Consider the following 20,377-nt stretch of genomic DNA (forward strand, 5'->3'; position numbering starts at 1 on the left):
TGGTTTTTTTATGGTTTCCCATGAATCCTGTGAGGAGAAGTCACAACCGGCAGTCCGGATGAGGTGACATGACGTTGTTTGTTTGTTTTGCTCAGTTTCTGCAGGTGGTCGGTGTGGGAGAGAGGAAGAGATGTTAGAAATGTCATATATTTTTGTCTCTGAATCACATGACTCTTTTGGAGGCCACCTGCCTGGCAGGAAGTCCCACCTGGTCGTGTTTGGGGTCCCCGTCCACCTTCTTAGAGTAGTTGGGACGCCTCTGGGTTCCTATAGAGCAGGGGATTCAGGCGAGGCCTTGGGCCTGCACTGCACAGTGACCACCCTTATGTCCACGTCACCATCCTCCTGAAGGCCTGGCCTCTAACTCGCCAGTGTCTGGCCCTGGCAAAGGGGATCATGGCCTGTGGTCCTTGAGGCCTGGACATCGCCTTCCATCCCATCAGGCACCTTGCCAGCCCCCGGTAAGCACTGCACGGGCGTGGGGTGCTAGTCCCCAACACCCCACGACCGAGCCCAGTCACCTCCTCATCCTTCTCTAGCCCCAGTTTCGCCTTCAGTACCTGGAAGAGAGTCACGGATGAGGTGGAGCCTCGGGGAGGCGCTTTTCACTCTGGCTGTTACAACTCTGTGATTGCGTGCTGTGTGCCTCGGCCCCCGTGATGTAAGCACTGCACGGGCGTGGGGTGGTAGTCCCCAACACCCCACGACTGAGCCCAGTCACCTCCTCATCCTTCTCTAGCCCCAGTTTCGCCTTCAGTACCTGGAAGAGAGTCACGGATGAGGTGGAGCCTCGGGGAGGCGCTTTTCACTCTGGCTGTTACAACTCTGTGATTGCGTGCTGTGTGCCTCGGCCCCCGTGATGGCACCGAGCGCGGTGACAATAGATGGCCACGGCTACCCAGACCCCGTCCTTCACTCAGCTTCAGGCACTGAGCTAATTCTCACTCGGCCTCTCTCGCCCTCTGTGGCTTCGGGGCAGCGACCGTGGGCCAGGGCGTGGTGCGTACAGCTGCCCTGGCTCCTGGCCCCAGAGCCCTGCTGGCCTGGACTTGAGTCTGTCCAAGGACCCTTTCCCTGGCCACCACCGCCCTGGCTGCACGTCAGCTCCTGGGCTGGGGGACAGTGCAGGGCTTCCCAGAATGCGCTGGCCGTGCTCAGCAATGGTAGCTCCAAGCCTTCCTGAAGAGCAGGCGGTTATCATATCCCAGCCACCGAACCCCCTTTCATTCTTTCTGGAGACTGGTTGCAAGTTCATTTCCATAGCTCATTAAACTCCAAAAATATTGATTAAAAAATCTTTTTTTGCCTTTTGAGGGTGAATCTGCATTTCTCAGCATCTTGAGCCCCAGGTTGTGTGACCCAGTGAGGAAAGGCCAGCTCATTCTGGTGTCTCCAGGGATGGGAGGAAGGTCACAGACCCATGGCTGTGTCTGTGCGTCCGGTGTTGATCGGACACAGGCTGTTCCCATTCTCCCGCCAGCGTCTGTGCTGGAGGCGCTGTGGGAGCCGGGGGCCTGGCTGATTGTGGCGGGGGAGGGAGGGTTACACGGTCTGCGGGAGAGAATGGTAGGCCTCCCCAAATGTAAATGCTGAGCATAGATGAATTTTTAATGGAAATCAATTTCGCTTCTCCAAGAAGCCTTTAGCTTCTTGGAAAATCTAGACTGTGTACTGCTGATTACTGACCTTATCTTTCCTTTCTCTCCCCCCACCCCCGCCTTCCCACCTGCTGGCAGCTGCCCGTACCTCGCAGTGAAAATCACGCCTGCCATTCCCGTGGTTGGTGGCATCCTGTTCTTCTTTGTGATGGGGACCCTGCTTCGCACCAGCTTCAGTGACCCTGGCGTCCTCCCGCGAGCCACGCCTGATGAAGCCGCCGACCTGGAAAGGCAAATAGGTAACCCTGAAGATGTGCCCTTAGCCTCGGTCCCTTCCCACCCGGGCCCAGCCACAGGTGCCCCTGCGAGAGGCCCGGGCGCTGCCGGGGACGAGGAGCTGCGGCGGAGTCCCCGACGTCTTCACGTGCTCTCTCCGCAGGATGACCTGAGTAGAAGGTGGGATGGAAGGTGGTCAGAGGTAAGACAGGACTGGGGGTGCCCCTCGCCGAGCAGCGCCACTGAGCTCCGTTTCCTGCTGTTTCCATGAAACCCAGGTGTCCGCGTCGGTCCTGCCGGGCTGCGGTCGGTGCCTGTGCTCTGTGTTCTTTTGTGATCGTAGCCTAACTCTGGCCCCATCGTATAAACCTGGAAACTGAGACTAAACTATAGACTAAACCTGAAACTCCTGGTTCATTTCTCCGGCCAGTGACCAGAAAGAATCTCTTTATTACAGCATAGCTAAGCTATGTATTTGTGATATGTGTATTGAGGTGAATAGCTTCAGTTTTCCTCAGATAACGAGATCCTATGATGAAGTTTACCGCAATCCACTTGAAAGCTATTAAAACAAATCCTAATCCCTTACACAACAAACTTTTAAAGTCCTTTTTTTTATATTAAATTAGATCTTTTTCTGGGAAGTGTACATTTGTGAACTTGTAGCTTTGGGGGCGCGGTGATCATTGGACGGAGTGGCGGAGGGCAGTGAGGGCTCCGTGAATGTCAGGTGACGCATGAGAAACTGTGGGCAGACGTCCTCTCCCTGTTCCCCCGACGCCTGGGCGCCTCACCCAGCCTCACTCGGCTGAAAGATCCCCTTGCCCCAGGGCAATGGGTGCAGGTCTGGGCCTCAGTAGAGAGCGTCTGCTCTGGTCCACCATCCCCAGGCCCCGAGGCACAGCTGTGTCCTTCTCTGAGCTTCTGCCTCCATCCTTCATCTCTGTCTTCTGGGAGGAGAGCAGTAAAGGAGTTGCTGGCGGGAGTGCATGGCGAGTAGTCAGGTGGAAAGCAGCCCTCTTGTGTCCTGAGGCAGGGAAGAAGGGGGAGGAAAATCCTTAAATACAGCTCCTTCTTAGTCATTGCATCTTGGCATTTCAAATAGTTCATGCTTTCAGGCTTTGCATTTCTAGCACATTAATAATTTATTAAGGCTATCACTGAACTTGATCACTTCCAAGCACGTTTGTGGGGAAGAAGTTAAATGGGAGAAAGTGGCCGAGCCAGAGCCTCGAACCCAGGTTTCCTAGTCTCAGCTCTCGTTCTTTCCGGTTGACATGTCAGAGGGGAGAGAGGGGACTCGGGCACAGTGTCCTCCAGGGAACAGGACTAGCCTATAGAAACCGCGTCGTCTGTGCCACGTCACATGAGCACTTAGCTACATGTGGGTGAACCTTAAAACGTTATGCGAAGTGAAAGAGACCAGATCGGAAGCCTGTGTTTTGTGCTTATATGATTCTGTTTACATGAAATGCCCAGAAAGGGCAGATCTTTAGAGAGAGAAAGCAGGTTGGTGACGGCCTGGGCTGCGGGGTGGGGGGATGAGGGTTGATGCACACAGACATGCCAGGACTGTTTGGAGTAATGAAAATGATCTAAAATTAGGTTGCAGTGATAATAAATTTGCTAAAACCATTCTACTACACATTTGTAATGGATACTACACTATCACAACTACACTATTACAGTGTGTAAGTTAGAACACAGTACATCCGCCAAAGCTATAAAGGAGGGAGAGGGGAAGGAGAGAGGAGGAAGGAAGGAGAGACGGTGAGACAGCTCCCCGCTCTGAGCTGTGTGACCCTAGGCTGGTCTGCACCTTCTGAATGTCATACCTCCTGCTCTCATCCGTAAATGGGGACCATGACACACATCCTGTAGGGTTCTTGTCAGGTTAGCTCAGAGAATGGTAGTACTTTTCTAAGAGAAATTATCCTCTTTCCCCACCCAGTTCTCTCTTCACCTTCCACAAACATAGATTCTCATAAAAACCAACCCGCAATGTGGTAGGAATGGATGGCAGCGCTGGTAGTGGGGGTTCTAATACTTCCTATCGAGCCCTCCATGTGTTTCTGTGGAAAATAACATTATGTTTCAGTGGAATCTTAGCACATGTATTTTGTGCTATCTAACTAAAAACATGAAAAATGAGACTCAGAAACTTTTTATTATTAGGGTTATTAATTTTAATTATTTGTAGTATACCTCTACTTCTAGAAGCCCATAATACCCGCCCGAAGTCAGCCCTCTGGGTAAGTTGGTAAAGGTTTGCCGAGGATCTGAACACTCCGCCTTCAGCCTCCTGGTGAGCGGGAGGCTGTGTGTCTCAGTCTTGACAAGTCTCCTGAAACGCCTTACACGGTGTTTTTCTGAAAGAACTTTCCCGGTAACTTGTATTGTCACCACATAGACAGCAAAGAAGGGCAGCCGGGGCCCAGGAAGGCCCCGATGGGTCCCTGGAGTCCTGCTTGGGAACGAGTCTCGGAAACGCCATTTCTTTAGTTTGCTCAGACAGCCAGACACTCAGCGACCCGTGTGGGATCAGAGCGTTCTGTTTCGATCAGAGATGGACCTCTCCGGGCAGCAAAGCAGCGGCCCTGCTCTGCTCACGCCCACGTGCACCGTGCACCGTCTTTCCCGGCCCGACCCTCCTCGGGAAGCGAAAGCCAGGAAGCCAGCCGCGGGCTGAAATGGGACCTCGTCTGGCTGTGGGGCTCCCAAAACAAGGCGAGTTACTTAGGAAGCTCTCCTGTGACAAGGTAGCCCTGACACCAAGAAGTGATCCTGCCGGGGAGGTGGAATCGGATCCGAGGAAGCTGGTGGACTTTACAAAGTCGCCTGCGCTGTGGCAGAGCCGGAACACTGTTCACTGGGCACTTGTGCTACCGGCTAGAACACCCCTCTGCCAGACAGCGCGACGTGTGCGTATGTGTGTGTGCGTGTGTGTCCCTCCTCCCTGTCTCTAGCCCTCCCTCTCTCTTTGTCCCTCTCTTCCTCCAGCCCTCTCTCTTACTTCTCCCCCTCCCCCCTCCTCCTCCATCTTCATCTCTCCTCCCCCTCCTCTCCTTTTCCTCTCCTCCTTCTCTTTTCCTCCTCTTCCTCCTTCCTCTCTCATCTTCCCACCCCTACTCTTTCAGTCAAATTCTCATACAAAACGCATTCTTGTAGTACACAGAGCTAATCAGTATTTCTAAGACTAAAGTTTATCTCGCACCGATTCCTACATTAGGCCTCAGAGTGGACCTCCCTGGAGGAGAGAGTTAGGAAGGCGGCTCGGTGGCTCTGGGTGCTGGGGAGGCACAGGCCCTGCCGGCAGCCCCGTCTGCACCGGCCCAGAGAGCCCAGGGCCCGAGAGGAGTTCCGTGGGGATAGGACGGTGTCAGCACCTATTCCACTTGCCAGACTTTTCCCCCCAAAGGCTCTTCATTCTGTGTTTCACAGTAGAAATATTATAATTGCAATTTTAACAGCACCAATGGATTTCTGTTGAAGAAAATACTTTCTGAGAACACTATTACACCGATTTAAGACCATAGTCAATTTTCTCTATGGCAAAGCTAAACCATTTCCAATTTTTCCCACTTACATTTTTATTTTACTAAAATTATTCTTATTGGAGTAATTGCTTTCTCTACATAAAATTTATAACTGGTTTTTTATATCACAAACATTGCAATATGAATTTTCTTACAGAACTGTTATATCCACTAAGTCAAATTTTCCTGGTGATTTAATATTTTACCATGTACATTTTTTAAGCTATTATTGATTTCTTTTTTTGTTAGTTATTTCTACTGGTAGTATTCACCATAAAGTAAATTTTTATGGTTTCTTATTTTTTGCCTTGTGATGATTCTGCTGTCTGTGGTTGATCTGTGGTTAAATCTTCCACACGCTTTGCGAGCACTGTGTGCACTGCACACTAGATGTCCACACTTATGAATATGCTAAAAAAAAAAAAAAAGGTGAAAAAAGCCAGCAGGCAGCATGGGTGGTTAATTTGACTTTTTCCCGTTTTTTTTTTCAGAAGGTGACATTTTCTGACCATTTTCCCCAATTCTTATTTGCATCCCCGACTCACCTCCAGAGTGCCCGCATCTTCTCTGTGGATTCTTGTTGCAGTGGTCGCTTCGGCATCTCGTGACCATTCTGAGAGGCTCAGCGCACTGTTCAGAGTCCCCGCCTTCTCCCCCCGCCCCCCCTTCCCCCCTGCTCTGTGCCCTGTTCTTCCCAGACTGACTGTGGCGCCGTTTCATTAGCTTTGGGACAGTCCCTTCCAGGCACCCGCTTAAACATTTAGCTGCGCCCCTTAGAATGAAACATTCCGGTGCTTGTCCTGTACAGCAGTGGCTTATTGGTCCACGATGAACAGGTAGAATAATAGCCGTAGCTAGTTCTCATCAAGGGCTTCTCCCGTGCCGGGCAGCCGGCATCATGTCGCTCTTCCCATGACGACCTCACCCAACACTCACGACCTCCGCTCACGGCGCTGCGTCACTGTAAACACTCCGACTGCATTGATGAGAAAGCCGGAGCTCAGGAGGAAACGTCATTTCCCACAGGTCCCTGGGCCAGGCCTGGGGTTCATGCAGGTCCGTGCCCTGAACCACAGCACGTCACTGCCCATCATCTAGTTGCCTTGGGGAGCCAGGCCCTGAGGGGCAGGTGGCACTTCCCGAGGCCCGTAAGTCATAGTCTGTCTCCATCGTCCAGCCCTCAACTCTCCTGTCCCATCCGCTGCCTCTCCCATCACATCACGGTGGCTGGAGGCCCTGGTTCTCAAATCCTGGCCCCTGTGGGCAGAGAAGGAAGAAGTACAGTGGGGCCTTGACTTACGAGTGTCCCGACTAACGAGTTTTTCAAGATACGAGCCGTCTCTTGGCCAATTTTTTGCTTTGAGTTGCAAGCTAAAATTCGGGTTATGAACCAACTTCAGATACCCCAACGCTAGTTGGCGCAGCGAACGTCACAGTGAACGCCACAACATCAGCCCAGCATCATGTGTCTCACTCGTTCACTGTTGATTTGACTGACGAGTAATTTGAGTTACGAGCTCCGTCACGGAATGAATTAAACTCGTAAGTCAAGGCCCCACTGTACAGGGAAGCTACAGCGACCTGGCCCGCCTCTTGGAGCCGCCTGGCGGTACAGGGGCCTCTCCAGTGATGTCAGACTCGTCCCCCCATCAGGTTCCCCAAGGTGCTTGTGAAGGAGCCAGGGCAAGTGGGCAGCGGGCGTCCCCCGTGTCCGAAATACCTTCTGGAAGAGACAAAGGCTTTTGAAGAAACTGGCATTCGAGGAATAAAAAACAGTAGATCCCTATTTGTGGGAAATTGCTAGCTTTTTAAATATATATATATATATTATTGATTTTTTTACAGAGAGGAAGGGAGAGGGATAGAGAGTTAGAAACATCGATGAGGGAGAAACATCGATCAGCTGCTTCCTGCACACCCTCTACTGGGGATGTGCCCGCAACCAACGTACATGCCCTTGACCGGAATCGAACCTGGGACCCTTGAGTCCACAGGCCGATGCTCCATCCACTGAGCCAAACCAGTCAGGGCGAAATTGCTAGTTTTGTGCAGTGTGCACAGATGCCTGGGAAGGGGAGGCCGCCATCCTCCTGCACCAACGCAGAGTGGTGCCTCCGAAAGTCAGAATGTCTCACTGTCCCTTTAAAAACAAATCCCAGCTGGGAGAGCTGGAACCAGATGTCACCGTCCAAATTACGGTGTTCGGTGTTCGGGGAAATACCACGAGGTTTTGAAGGTTTACTTCTGAGGGAGGGAAGGAGCTGGAGATTTTGTGTTTCCACAGGGTTTGGAAGGATGGGCAGTTTCATTTGGAAAGTTCACTGGGGCCTGTATGACTTCTTCTTCCAATAAAACGCCCATGTGTGGGTGTGTCCTGGTGTGGGAACCAAAGCCAGTTTCCGATTTGAGCGTATCTACTCGTCTGTGAGATTGGGATGGGGCCTGTGCTGATCGGAGTGGAGAATTATACTGACGGAGGCAGCCACCCACAGCTCCGCCTTCTCATGATGCCCTTGCAGGGTCCCCTTCGCAGCCCTCCAGGCGGCTCTGTGGGTGGCACGCGGTGCGCAGCTCCTCACAGGAACAGAAATTTAGATAAGGGAGCCCTTTAACCTGGTGAGATCACACGTTCGAGCTCAGGCTGCTCTGAGCTTGGAAATCTAAGTTCCTAAATCCACATAGTGTTTTAGTGGCTCCCATACTTCCCATCCTGAATCCACTGGGTGCCTCTCCTCACATAGTTGAAGATGTGACTTGCCTATGTGTACGTGTGCACAATTCTGTAGGAAAGATTGGAATCTTTTAGAATTGGTGAACTCCTCCCTAAAAGCAATGGTCTTACTTCATTTCAGGTAAGGGGAGTCTCTCTCTCTCTCTCTCTCTCTCTCAACCTTTATCTCTGCACCAGTGTCACATTCTTTCACGAGTTTGTGTTCAATCAGCAAAATGATTGCATAGGACAGTGTTGACATGCTTTGCTTAAAAAGAAAGGAATTGCGCTGTAATTATAATCAGTTCCGTACCCCGGGCCATGGAAGGGGAAGGATGATGAAGTAACAAGGGTGAGGAAAAGGTCAGCCTCGAGGGAGCATGGGAAGCGAAGGACCAAACGGCATGAAAAGGGTGGAAAAATCGGGACCATGTGGTTCAAGAATATGCCACAGGTGGTCCGGAGCATGTAACTGGAGATCAAAGGCCACCCTCCCGCCGGGGCACGGAGACAGCTGCCGATGCGAGACCCTCCCAGCTGCTGAGAGGGCTTCCTGCCTGCAGGCGTGCTGGTCCGCAGCGCTCCGAGGCGCAGGACGTCCCAGCAGTCCTGGCCAGCATCCTGGACAAGCCCTCACCTTACAGACCGGCAGGGAGGCTCAGGGGGAGACAGGTACACATCCGCCTGTGCTTGCACAGAGCTCCTCCGTGACAGCCCCCGGACTTGGCCCTGGGGCCCCTTCTCCACATGAGGTCCTGTGCCGCTCCTTGGACTTGTTTGCTTCTGAAACCTAAACCCTAAATCCTTGTTACTCAAAGCAAGGTCCGAGGTCCAGGAAAGAGCCACATCAACACACCTGGGAGCCTAGGAGACGGGCCGGACCGCAGGCCCCACCCACCAGCTGAGTCAGGAGCTGCCTTTTAAACCAGACAGCCGTGGTTCCTGAAAGCTGAGAAGCCCGGCCTTGATGCCTTCCCACCTCTCAGTGGTGACGGTGACCGTGACCTTGACCCGACCTGCGACTTCCTCTCCCACAGTCAGCGTCTGCTTTCCCTCCTCTTAAGCTCTCAAGTCATATTTTAACCGCAGACCCATTCAGTGGAACAACCTCCCTGCAGTGCCTGTAAGTGGTATCTTATTCTTTTTTAAAAAAATACATTTTTATTGAACTCAGAAAGGAAGGGAGAGGGAGGGAGAGAGAGAGAAAAACATCAGTGATGAGAGAGAATCATTGATTGGCTTCTCCCTGCACACCCCACACCAGGGGCTGAGCCCGCAACCTGGGCATGTGCCCTGACCGGGAATCAAACCGTGACCTCCTGGTTCACAGGTCAATGCTCAACCACTGAGCCACGCTGATTTATTATTATTACTTATTATTATTGCTTATTAATAATAACTACGTCAATAAATCCATTTTCTTTTGGATACTGCTTTACCAATTTCAAAATCTATGTTTCTATGTTTTTATTAGAAGTAAACTGGCTATGGGAAGGGGCTCTCCCACTTGCTGTGTGACCTTAGGGAAAGTTTTACCTTCTCTGGGCCCTGATTTCACTGTATGTACAGTCACCCGCTGAGGGCAAAGGTCCATCCCAGCGTTACCATTCTGATTCCAGAAAGAAATCCTTCTCCCTCCTTTGCTTGGCCATGGAAGTCCAGGAATCTGAATACTTAAGAAGGCTCGTTAGCCTGTTCAGCTGTTTAAACGGAAGGAAAGGCATATTCCGTTAATAATTTTAGAATGCAGAGCTACGTGCACACCCATGTAAATTCAACAGGTATACTGTATGTGCTGCAAAATAAGTGAGATTTAAATGACTCACGGGAATATTGCTGTCATTATTTAACTGGTAAGCTTGGGAAGTAAAGCAAGAGGGTGAAACAATAGCTCTTTTGAGTGAAGGAGTGAGTCAGTCCACCAGGAAGGTTTTAGAGGGAAGTCAAAGATACAGCACTTCACCCAGGGATAGGCAGGGCGTGTGGGGCTGAGATCTAGAGGGCGCTGGGTGGGAGGAGGGAGGTGAGAATGGCTTTTCAGGAGAGAAAGCCCCGGAGAAGGTTCATCCGCAGAATGGGCCGCTCTTGGGGCCTGGAAGTGGGAGGCGTTTTCTTCTTACGAGGGTAGCGTAGTGGGAAAGGCTGCTCAGGAACCAGAGGAAACAAAAGGACTCCGTGAGGAGGAAGGAGAGGGACCGGGGAGGAGGCAGGGGGTGCTGGGGAGGAGGCAGGGGAGCGCTGGGGAGGAGGCAGGGGAGGCTGAGCGGGGAGCCCGGCCATGCTGAGCAGCAGACAGGAGCCAAAGGAGGAACCAGATGGTCAGAGAAGCTGTAGGTGGTGGGCCACTGAGGCTCTCGGGAAGAGCTTTGTTTTATTGAACAGACCAGGGAGCAGCGCCCCTGCGAACATGGCGCTGTGCTGAGATGTCGCTTTGGGGGCTGTGATATTCATGAGCTTATGCCTCAGTCGTTACCCTCTGACGCTTCGTTATAATGGAACCGACTCGTGGTTTGGTTTCCAATGAATTTCTCCTTCCTTTTAGCGTTGAATGCTATAGAGGGGGACTGGTGGCCAGTTTGGGGGGCTGTACCTCCCTTCCCTTCTGTGCCCTGGAACACGGTCTGAGTTGTGGGAGACAGAGCAATGGTACTTTGTGAAAAGATCTGAGGCTCAGAACCATTGCCTGAGGACGCAGGTCAAGTGGCATCTGCTGTGTCCCCAGAGTGGACATAGGCAGTGGGGCCCAGCTGTGGCCAGTGCAGAGGCTGGAAGGCACAAGTGAGAGAGGGCAGGGGAGTAGGGCTGCCCGTGGGGAGCTTGGCGGGGTCCTCAGTGAGGCTCTTCTTGCCACCATGGAGAGTGAGGAAAAAACTCCTCACGTTTGTCCTGGACCCAAATGTACCTTCTGAGGCTCCTGGAGGAACAGGTGTGGCTTACACAGGTGATGGAGGTGAGGACCGCTTGTTTGGAAACTAGATTATCACCTTCCAGGAAACAGGACTCCAAGTGGGTGAATGCCACCAAAACTTGGAGAGTGCACTTGAAAAATCTATTTTCCTTTTAGGGTGGAGACTTGCTCCTTACACTTAATGGAAATCAATAGGATGGAACCTCCAGGGGCCCTCACTGAAAAAGTCACCCCAGGGGATGTACTGATCAGTATACGTCCACTAGAAACACAATGCAAGCTCCACATGTAATTGTAAATTTTCTAGCAGCGACAATTTAAAAAATGGAAAGGAACAGGTGAAATTAATTTTATAATATATTTTAATCTAGTATATCCAAAATATCATTTCAACAGGTATTCAGTATAAAAAAATACTTAAAAATCTCTTACCTTCTTTATGTTGGTCCTGTCTTGTCCCTGAGTATTTCACTGTCTGACACGTAATCCCAAGCAGCCACCTGCCGTTGCCCAGTAGACACACAGGGCTGGTGGCTGCCGTGCTGGGCAGCACAGACTTAGAGGACAAGAAGTTGGACCTAAATAGTTCCTGGAATCTCAGAGTTTTGAGACTGTTTATCTTGTTTTGGACTATTCGAAAGAAAAGCTGGGCAAATGGTTGTTAACTTCATCCATTTTGTTTGTTTGTTTTGAAGGAGAAGTTCATAACATTCATTCGCCCCCTGGCTCACTGAGCGTGTATTTACCGGGTGCTCACTGAGCACGAGGCACCGTGGTGATGGGGAATTATGCTCTTACCGAGTTCTTCTTTGGGTTTCTGTCCGTGTAATTGTGAGGTTATAAACAGTGGAGTCATCTGAAATACCTGAACAGACTCTGTGTGCTGTTAATTATTAGGGTCACACTCCATGCCATTTCATGAGGCCACTGGTCCTTAGGCTTGGGCGGGCAGAGAACCGCCTGAAGGAACTGTTACCGGGCTGCAGGCCCACCCCCAGAGTTGGAGCCAGTAGGTCAGGGTGGGGCCCGTCACTGAATTTCTGACAGTTCCCAGGAGTTGTTAATGACGCGGGGCTGGAGGCCACCCTTTGAGAATCACAGTTTCCCCTTGAAGATCCTTCACCGTTTATGTATCCACACGTCTGGAGGCAGAGCTGAGCATCTCTGGAGGGTTGAACAACCACAAGTTTTCATGCATCTCAAAGTGGTTAGTTGGGGAATGGGCGGATCGCCTTCCTGTGGTCTGTTTTCTAAGACGCAGAGGCCGTGACCCAAGTGGGAAATGCCTTGAGAAACTTGAGAACAGTACCTGGATGAGTGACCTAGTGTGGGCTCATCTAGGAGAGCGTCCCATGTTTTCACCTTGGGTACCAGCACCACAGATCATGGCCGAGTAACCCCCCCTGTGCACAGACCCACTGAGTGCGAAGGACTGAGGAGCTGCCATTGAGCACCTGCCACAGGTTTCTAGGCCTCATACTTGAACTGGGGGAGAGGGGAGAGGGTTAGGTATCCCATGGTTACCAAAGCCCTTGGGTGCCATGCACCTGCAAAGAATGTGTGAGACACTCCTTCCACCTCCTGTCGGGGACAGCTGATCCCTAAAGCCAGGTGTAGCCGTTGTCATTCCCAGTGTGGAACTGTCATGTGCGTGTGCTCAGACAGTATGAACCGCCGTGTGTGCTCAGACAACATGGAACCGCTGTGTGTGCTCAGACAGTGTGAATCACCGTGTGTGCTCAGACAACGTGGAACCGCCGTGTGTGCTCAGACAACGTGGAACCGCCGTGTGTGCTCAGACAGTGTGAACCACCGTGTGTGCTCAGACAACATGGAACCGCCGTGTGTGCTCAGACAACATGGAACCGCCGTGTGTGCTCAGACAACTTGGAACCGCCATGTGTGCTCAGACAACGTGGAACTGCCGTGTGTGTTCAGACAGTGTGGAACCATCGTGTGTGCTCTGACTGTGTGAACCGCCGTGTGTGCTCAGACAACATGGAACCGCCGTATGTGCTCAGACAGTGTGAGCCACCGTGTGTGCTCAGTGTGCACCGTGTGTGCTCAGACAGTGTGAACCGCTGTGTGTGCTCAGACAGTGTGAACCGCCGCGTGTGTTCAGACAATGTGACCCGCCATGTGTGATCAGACAACGTGGAACCGCCGCGTGTGCTCAGACAGTGTGAACCGCCGTGTGTGCTCAATGTGAACCGCTGTGTGCTCAGACAGTGTGAACCGCCGCGTGTGTTCAGACAATGTGACCCGCCATGTGTGATCAGACAACGTGGAACCGCCGCGTGTGCTCAGACAGTGTGAACCGCCGTGTGTGCTCAATGTGAACCGCTGTGTGCTCAGACAGTGTGAACCGCCGCGTGTGTTCAGACAATGTGACCCGCCATGTGTGATCAGACAACGTGGAACCGCCGCGTGTGCTCAGACAGTGTGAACCGCCGTGTGTGCTCAATGTGAACCGCTGTGTGCTCAGACAGTGTGAACCGCCGCGTGTGTTCAGACAATGTGACCCGCCATGTGTGATCAGACAACGTGGAACCGCCGCGTGTGCTCAGACAGTGTGAACCGCCGTGTGTGCTCAATGTGAACCGCTGTGTGCTCAGACAGTGTGAACCGCCGCGTGTGTTCAGACAATGTGACCCGCCATGTGTGATCAGACAACGTGGAACCGCCGCGTGTGCTCAGACAGTGTGAACCGCCGTGTGTGCTCAGTGTGAACCGTGTGTGCGCAGACAACATGGAACCGCCGTGTGTGCTCAGACAGCATGGAACCGCCGTGTGTGCTCAGTGTGAACCGCCGTGTGTGCTCAATGTGAACCGCTGTGTGTGCTCAGACAGTGTGAACCGTTCTGTGTGCTCAATGTGAACCGCCGTGTGTGCTCAGACAGTGTGAACTGCCGTGTGTGCTCAGACAGTGTGAACCGCCGTGTGTGCTCAGACAGTGTGAACTGCCATGTGTGCTCAGACAACGTGGAACCGCCGTGTGTGTTCAGTGTGGAACCATCGTGTGTGCTCTGACTGTGTGAACCGCCGTGTGTGCTCAGCCAGTGTGAACCGCCGTGTGTGCTCAGGCAGTGTGAGCCGCCGTGTGTGCTCAGTGTGAACCGCCGTGTGTGCTCAATGTGAACCGCTGTGTGTGCTCATGTGAACCGCCATGTGTGATCAATGTGAACCGCCGTTTGTGCTCAGACCGTGTGAACCGCCGCGTGTGCTCAGACAGTGTGAACCACCGCGTGTGTTCAGACAATGTGAACCGCCATGTGTGATCAGACAGTGTGAACCGCCGTGTGTGCTCAGTGTGAACCGCCGTGTGTGCTCCGACAGTGTGAACTGCCGTGTGTGCTCAGACAGTGTGAACCGCCGTGTGTACTCATTGTGAACCGCCGTGTGTGCTCAGACAATGTGAACCGCCGTGTGTGCTCAGGCAGTGTGAACCGCCGTGTGTGCTCAGTGTGAACCGCCGTGTGTGCTCCGACAGTGTGAACTGCCGTGTGTGCTCAGACAGTGTGAACCGCCGTGTGTACTCATTGTGAACCGCCGTGTGTGCTCAGACAATGTGAACCGCCGTGTGTGCTCAGGCAGTGTGAACCGCCGTGTGTGCTCAGTGTGAACCGCCGTGTGTGCTCCGACAGTGTGAACTGCCGTGTGTGCTCAGACAGTGTGAACCGCCGTGTGTACTCATTGTGAACCGCCGTGTGTGCTCAGACAATGTGAACCGCCGTGTGTGCTCAGGCAGTGTGAACCGCCGTGTGTGCTCAGTGTGAACCGCCGTGTGTGCTCCGACAGTGTGAACTGCCGTGTGTGCTCAGACAGTGTGAACCGCCGTGTGTACTCATTGTGAACCGCCGTGTGTGCTCAGACAATGTGAACCGCCGTGTGTGCTCAGGCAGTGTGAACCGCCGTGTGTGCTCAGTGTGAACCGCCGTGTGTGCTCCGACAGTGTGAACTGCCGTGTGTGCTCAGACAGTGTGAACCGCCGTGTGTACTCATTGTGAACCGCCGTGTGTGCTCAGACAATGTGAACCGCCGTGTGTGCTCAGGCAGTGTGAACCGCCGTGTGTGCTCAGTGTGAACCGCCGTGTGTGCTCCGACAGTGTGAACTGCCGTGTGTGCTCAGACAGTGTGAACCGCCGTGTGTACTCATTGTGAACCGCCGTGTGTGCTCAGACAATGTGAACCGCCGTGTGTGCTCAGGCAGTGTGAACCGCCGTGTGTGCTCAGTGTGAACCGCCGTGTGTGCTCAATGTGAACCGCCGTGTGTGCTCAGACAATGTGAACCGCCGTTGTGTGTTTTGTCAAGGGCTGCTCCAAAGCCACGATCCTCACAGGGGCACCTGGAGGACACATGTGATCTTACAAGGTGTAACGCGTATGCACGCGCTCAGGTACAAGGATGCACCTGGGAGGGTGAGGGTCGGGCTGTCCTGGTGCCAGTGAGGCCAGGTCCTCTAACTGGGCCCTGGTGACACTCCTGCATCAAACCATCGACGGGGATTTTGGAAGCACCTGAGAAGAGGCCCGCTCTGCCTGCTGGTGAGCCCTGACGCTTTGTTTGCTTTTCGTTTGTGTAACACCTCCCCCCCCACACCCGGTTCAGGTCTACGTTACTGAGCCTGGAATGGCGGCAGAGCATTGTGTAAAAGATGGCACACATTCCCTCCGAGCCGGAGCCCTTTTATCTAACTATTACTACAGATTCCACCTGTGAGGGTGCAGGGCTCCTTAACAGCATGGAATTCAGGCTTTTCAAGCCAGCGACTAAAACATGGTGCCGGGGCAGGGCGGCCCTTTTGCTCCCCGTGATACTGCTCCCCATGGTGCAGAGGAGGAATTCCTGAGAGCACAGAACACCTATCCTGCCATCTTCCTTCCTCAGTCTCCCCTTGGGCAGGCTGAGTTCAGGGCCTGGTCACTTGCACGCTATGTAAACCCCGTGGAGTTAGAGTCAGGGCACAGAACCCAGGAAGATCCAGGAAAGGGGTTGGATGGGGGTGGGCCCAGCACAAGCCCAGGAAGAATTAGGAAGAAAATTGGTTATTGGAAAGAAAGCTCACCCCTTCCCGAACCCAAGAAGATGCCATCTTCACAAAGCTTGTGTGTGCTCTTTAGCAGCCTTGGCGGCAGGCGTACAGGTGAGAAATGGGCCACAGAGAAGCTCTGCCTCTGGGCCCTGGCCCCCCGGGGCCTGACAGGCGCAGGTGCGTGGCCGAGGCCCCGGAAGCTGGACTGCTTCCCAGAGAGATGGAGCCGAGCTACTTGGTCCGGGCGGAGACCGAGGCACCTGGCGCAGGCCTGTGCTCCTGCTCCCGTCAGTCTGGCCACTGCTGCTCACATCCTCCTCTGCACGCGTTCCCCAAGGGCTTCTCTCACGACTCCGTGGAAGAACCCCATTTCCACCGCAACATGCACTGCCCCCAGAGGTGCAGTGGAGGGATGGTCTTTCCTCCCCACTGTTTCCTGTGACAGACGCGGGGACGTGGCCCGGCGTCCCACTCCCCAGTGCCCTGACAACTCCACATCCACTTGGGATCCTTGCCCCCTCCGCCGCCGCCACTCTTGTTTTAGAAGAAAAGAGACATTTTCTCTCAGATGCAGATGACCGGGTTTTGCTGTCATATATGGCAACCCTGTGAATACGAAGAAAAAGGTCAAGTTCTTAGAAGAGAGCAGAGAGGACAGCATGGCGAACGGGTTCCCTGGGTCGTTGCGGCTGCTGTGGACCCGAGGCCGACTGCCGAGCCCTCCTGGAGGCGGAGACCTCTGGTTGGTGACTACAGGAGATGCTGCGTGCTTCTCTCTACAGGTGCAGAGTGCTGCATGCATTTGTGTGGCCATTTTGTATCTTGTGATGACATATCCTGAGACATTTAATGAAAAATATCCCTGGCTGGCTGTTTAGTTAGAAAACAATCATTGTCTGGAATCAATCTACTTGAAACACACACCCTCTGAAGTACCAGGGACGATTCAGAAGAAACCTGGCTGGAGGCCAGCACGGAGGGCTTTTCCTTAAGCACAACGGGCATTTATTCTCTCTCAGCTGTGGAGGCTGCAAGTGCAAGATCAAGGTGTCGGGCAGGTCCGGCTTCCCTGAAGCCTCTCTCCGTGGCTTGCAGATGGCCAAGATGGACAAGAGGCTTTTTTTTTTAAACAGAGGAACATCAGTGAGGATAGGTGACTGCAGTGCAGAGTGTGTAGTCTCTGCATTATTGACAGTCTGGGCCAGAGGATTCTCGGGGGTAGGGGGGGGCACATCCTGTGTTTACAGGGTGTTCAGTAGCAAATCCCTCCCCAACACCCCCTAGATGTCACTAGTACTCCATCCCTGAGCTGTGACAATAAATTACCTCCTGACTGTGTCCCCGGGGGGCAGAATCTCTGTGGTCGAGAACCCGTGCTACAAAGTGAACTGAGTTTGTGAGAGGGAGTCTGGGCCTAGGAGAGAATCGAGAGAGATCCGTCACTGGGAGTTGTCTGGAGAAGACAAATCTTCCACCGGGATTTCAAAAGACGTGAGGACAGGGCTCAGAATTGCCTAAGGGGGTGGCATTTGGGGGCAGGGTGGGGAGACCACGAATAGGAGAAGAGAGGTGTTTCAGAAACTGGTGACTGAAAGGGAAATTCAGGTGCCCACGTTAGCTTGCTTTGGCTGGCAGGGTGGGGGGGACGAGAGTGAGGAGTAATGATTTGTGAACTGGCCCGTGTCAGACAGGTAATAGCTGCTCAGTCCAGAGTTCAACAGGCCCGAAGGCAGACCCAGGAGAGGGGAGCATGGCTAAGCCTTCCCTGGCACACACCCTGTGCCCCGCAGTGTGTCATGTATCCCAGACGTTAATGTCAACCTCTTGGCAATTGTAGGAGAAACGGAGGCACCGAAAGAACAAATCACTGACAACAGAAAATGTGAGTAAATGGCAGAGCCATTGTCACCACCACAGCAATCCGTCTGGTTGCCAAGACCGTGTTCTTACCCCTGCGCTGGGACAGGGGACCGAGAAGGCCATGCGGGTGATGGAACTCTGGCCACGGGCCCCCGAGTGGGTCTGAAATCCAGGTGGTCGGGAAAGGCTGAAAGCAATAAAATGCTACTCTAGTTTGCAAAAATGTCGGTAATGTGTAGCAATAGTCAAATAGCTTCCCAGATTTCAGAGAAGGCTGGAGGTGAAGAGTCCCAGCAGACAGGTCAGTGCCGCCAGCCCCAAGAATCGGAGCAGGGAGGGCGAGGCTGACCCTGAGGCCGGCTCTGGCAGGAGGTGACCTTGAGGCCTGGGCAGGCCTGGGCCTGGGGGCGGCCTCGGAAGGAGGGGTCGCCGTCTCCTGAGGAACAGGCTAGGAGAGAAAGGAAGGCTACACCAGGTTTTTGACTTCCTGAACCAGCTCTACCCAATAGAAATAGATCATAAGCTACAAATGCAGGCCACACATGTCATTTTAAACGTTCTAGAAGCCACGTTTTAGTAGTAAAAGGAAACAAATGAAATCCATTGTAGTGATATGTTTTATTGTGTTACCCAGTTTTTCACCGTGTTACCGTTTGAACATGTCATCAATATTTAGAGTTCGGAGATATTTTACATTCTCCTTTTCATACTGCTTCTTTAAAATCTGGTGTGTGTTTTATACCAGCAACACATCCCAATGGAGACTGGACACGTTTTCAGTGTCAGCGACCAGTGGCCGGGGCCTCCGTACTGGACGGCGGAGCTCTAAGCTCCCGCTGCCGCTCCGGAGAACGGCTGGGGATTGCTCTGAGCTGGTGGCTCCCACGCCACCTGCCTCCTGTCCGCTGCCTGGTGTGCAGGAACGCGGCTTGCGGTTCCTTTCCCGCCTGGGCCCACGCGGGTTACCAGAGGGAACTGCCTTGGAGCTATCCATCACGCAGGGAGCCCCCGATGGGCCATTCAGTGACCATCGTGGCCCGCCCAAAGCCCAACATCCAGCCGTTCCCAACTCCGGAGGAAAGCAAAACCAATAGCTTCGGTCTGAAATGGAATTCAAGTGTGTGGGGAGGAGGAATTTCTAATATGGGGAAGGCAACAGCCCATCGACAGAGAAAGATTGGACTCAGGCTAAAGCAATGAAAGACAAAGAATTGCGTTTTGGATTTTATTTCTTCTGTCTGAGCAATTCATTTCAGATCCTTATGGTTCTATTTTTCCACTTGGCTGCGCAGGGTGGTTCTGGGGAGTCATTAGTAAAGTAAAAATTGTGCTGTGGTGCTTCGCAAACATCACCCAGTGAACTTGGGGAGTGTGAAGCCGTATGACAGTGTGAAATCCAGGAGGGATGGAGATTTCTCCTCTGATGGAGGCTCCTTCTCGATCCCTGGCCAAGCCCGAGGGAGGAGCGGGCTCAGGAGAAAACATCTGGCCATGGGGAGGGCTGCAGCCACCGGTCACGAGGGCTGGGCTCCCCTCCGACTCTGAGAGAAATGGAAGTGAGCACTTCCGACTCTCATCACGCTTCAGCGTTATTGCAGCTCCAAACGCACAAACCGAGGCTGACGGCCTCCCGCTGAGGGCTCCGAGATAGACGCCGTGAACAACTGCTCTTCCCTGAGGATGAATGGCGGTTGGTTTTCTTCCATCAATCCTATATAATAAAAGGGTAATATGCAAACTGACCCTAAAAGCAGAACAACTGGGAATGACTGGTCACTGTGACACACACTGACCACCAAGGGGCAGACGCTCAATGCAGGTGGAGCTCCCCAACCCCTGGATTGCCCTGCGGCTCTGTGTGTGACAGGGTACAGTGCCCCAACTCCCCAATCGGCCCTTCTCTGAGCCCGACCAGGGGCTGCACCTAGGGATTGGGCCTGCTCTCTGCCACCTGGGAGCAGGCCTAAGCCAGCAGGTGGACATTATGTCCCGAGGGGTCTCAGACTGCGAAAGGGCACAGGCCGGGCTGAAGGACCTCCCCCCTCCCTCCGAGTGCACAAATTTTTGTGCACCGGGCCTCTAGTATTTTAATAACTGCTTGCACATTGTGGCAGTTGTGGGCACAGAGAGTCTGATGACGATCCCAGAAAGCACACGGCACAGGAGACTCACCGAACGCAGTGGCCGTCAGAGGCAATGCCATCTTTGTGGCAAGTGATTCCACCCAGCACCTGACTGCCTGGCAGCCTCTTGAACCAGGTGTGCCAAGACCGCATTTGGCTACCTTCTGATGCTCTCTTTTTTTCTTAATACATATATATATATTTTTTTTTCCAGAAAGGGAGAGAGAGAGATAGAAACATCAATGAGAGAGAATCATTGATCAGCTGCACGCCCCTTACTGGGGATGGGCCCTGCAACCCGGGCATGTGCCCTGACTAGGAATTGAACCGCGA

General features: G+C 53.0%; 1 protein-coding gene across 1 annotated transcript in view; it reads left to right on the top strand.

The window, feature by feature from the left end:
* ZDHHC14 (zinc finger, DHHC-type containing 14) overlaps window positions 1-20,377 on the top strand; it is a 203,258-nt gene that overhangs the window by 109,482 nt on the left and 73,399 nt on the right. The window contains exon 2 of the mRNA XM_006757706.1: window positions 1,737-1,897. Coding sequence (XP_006757769.1) covers window positions 1,737-1,897 — 161 coding nt within the window. The remainder of the gene's footprint in view (window positions 1-1,736; window positions 1,898-20,377) is intronic.

The sequence above is a fragment of the Myotis davidii genome, unplaced genomic scaffold (assembly GCF_000327345.1).
Source record: "Myotis davidii unplaced genomic scaffold, ASM32734v1 scaffold1494, whole genome shotgun sequence".
Lineage (NCBI taxonomy): Eukaryota > Metazoa > Chordata > Mammalia > Chiroptera > Vespertilionidae > Myotis > Myotis davidii.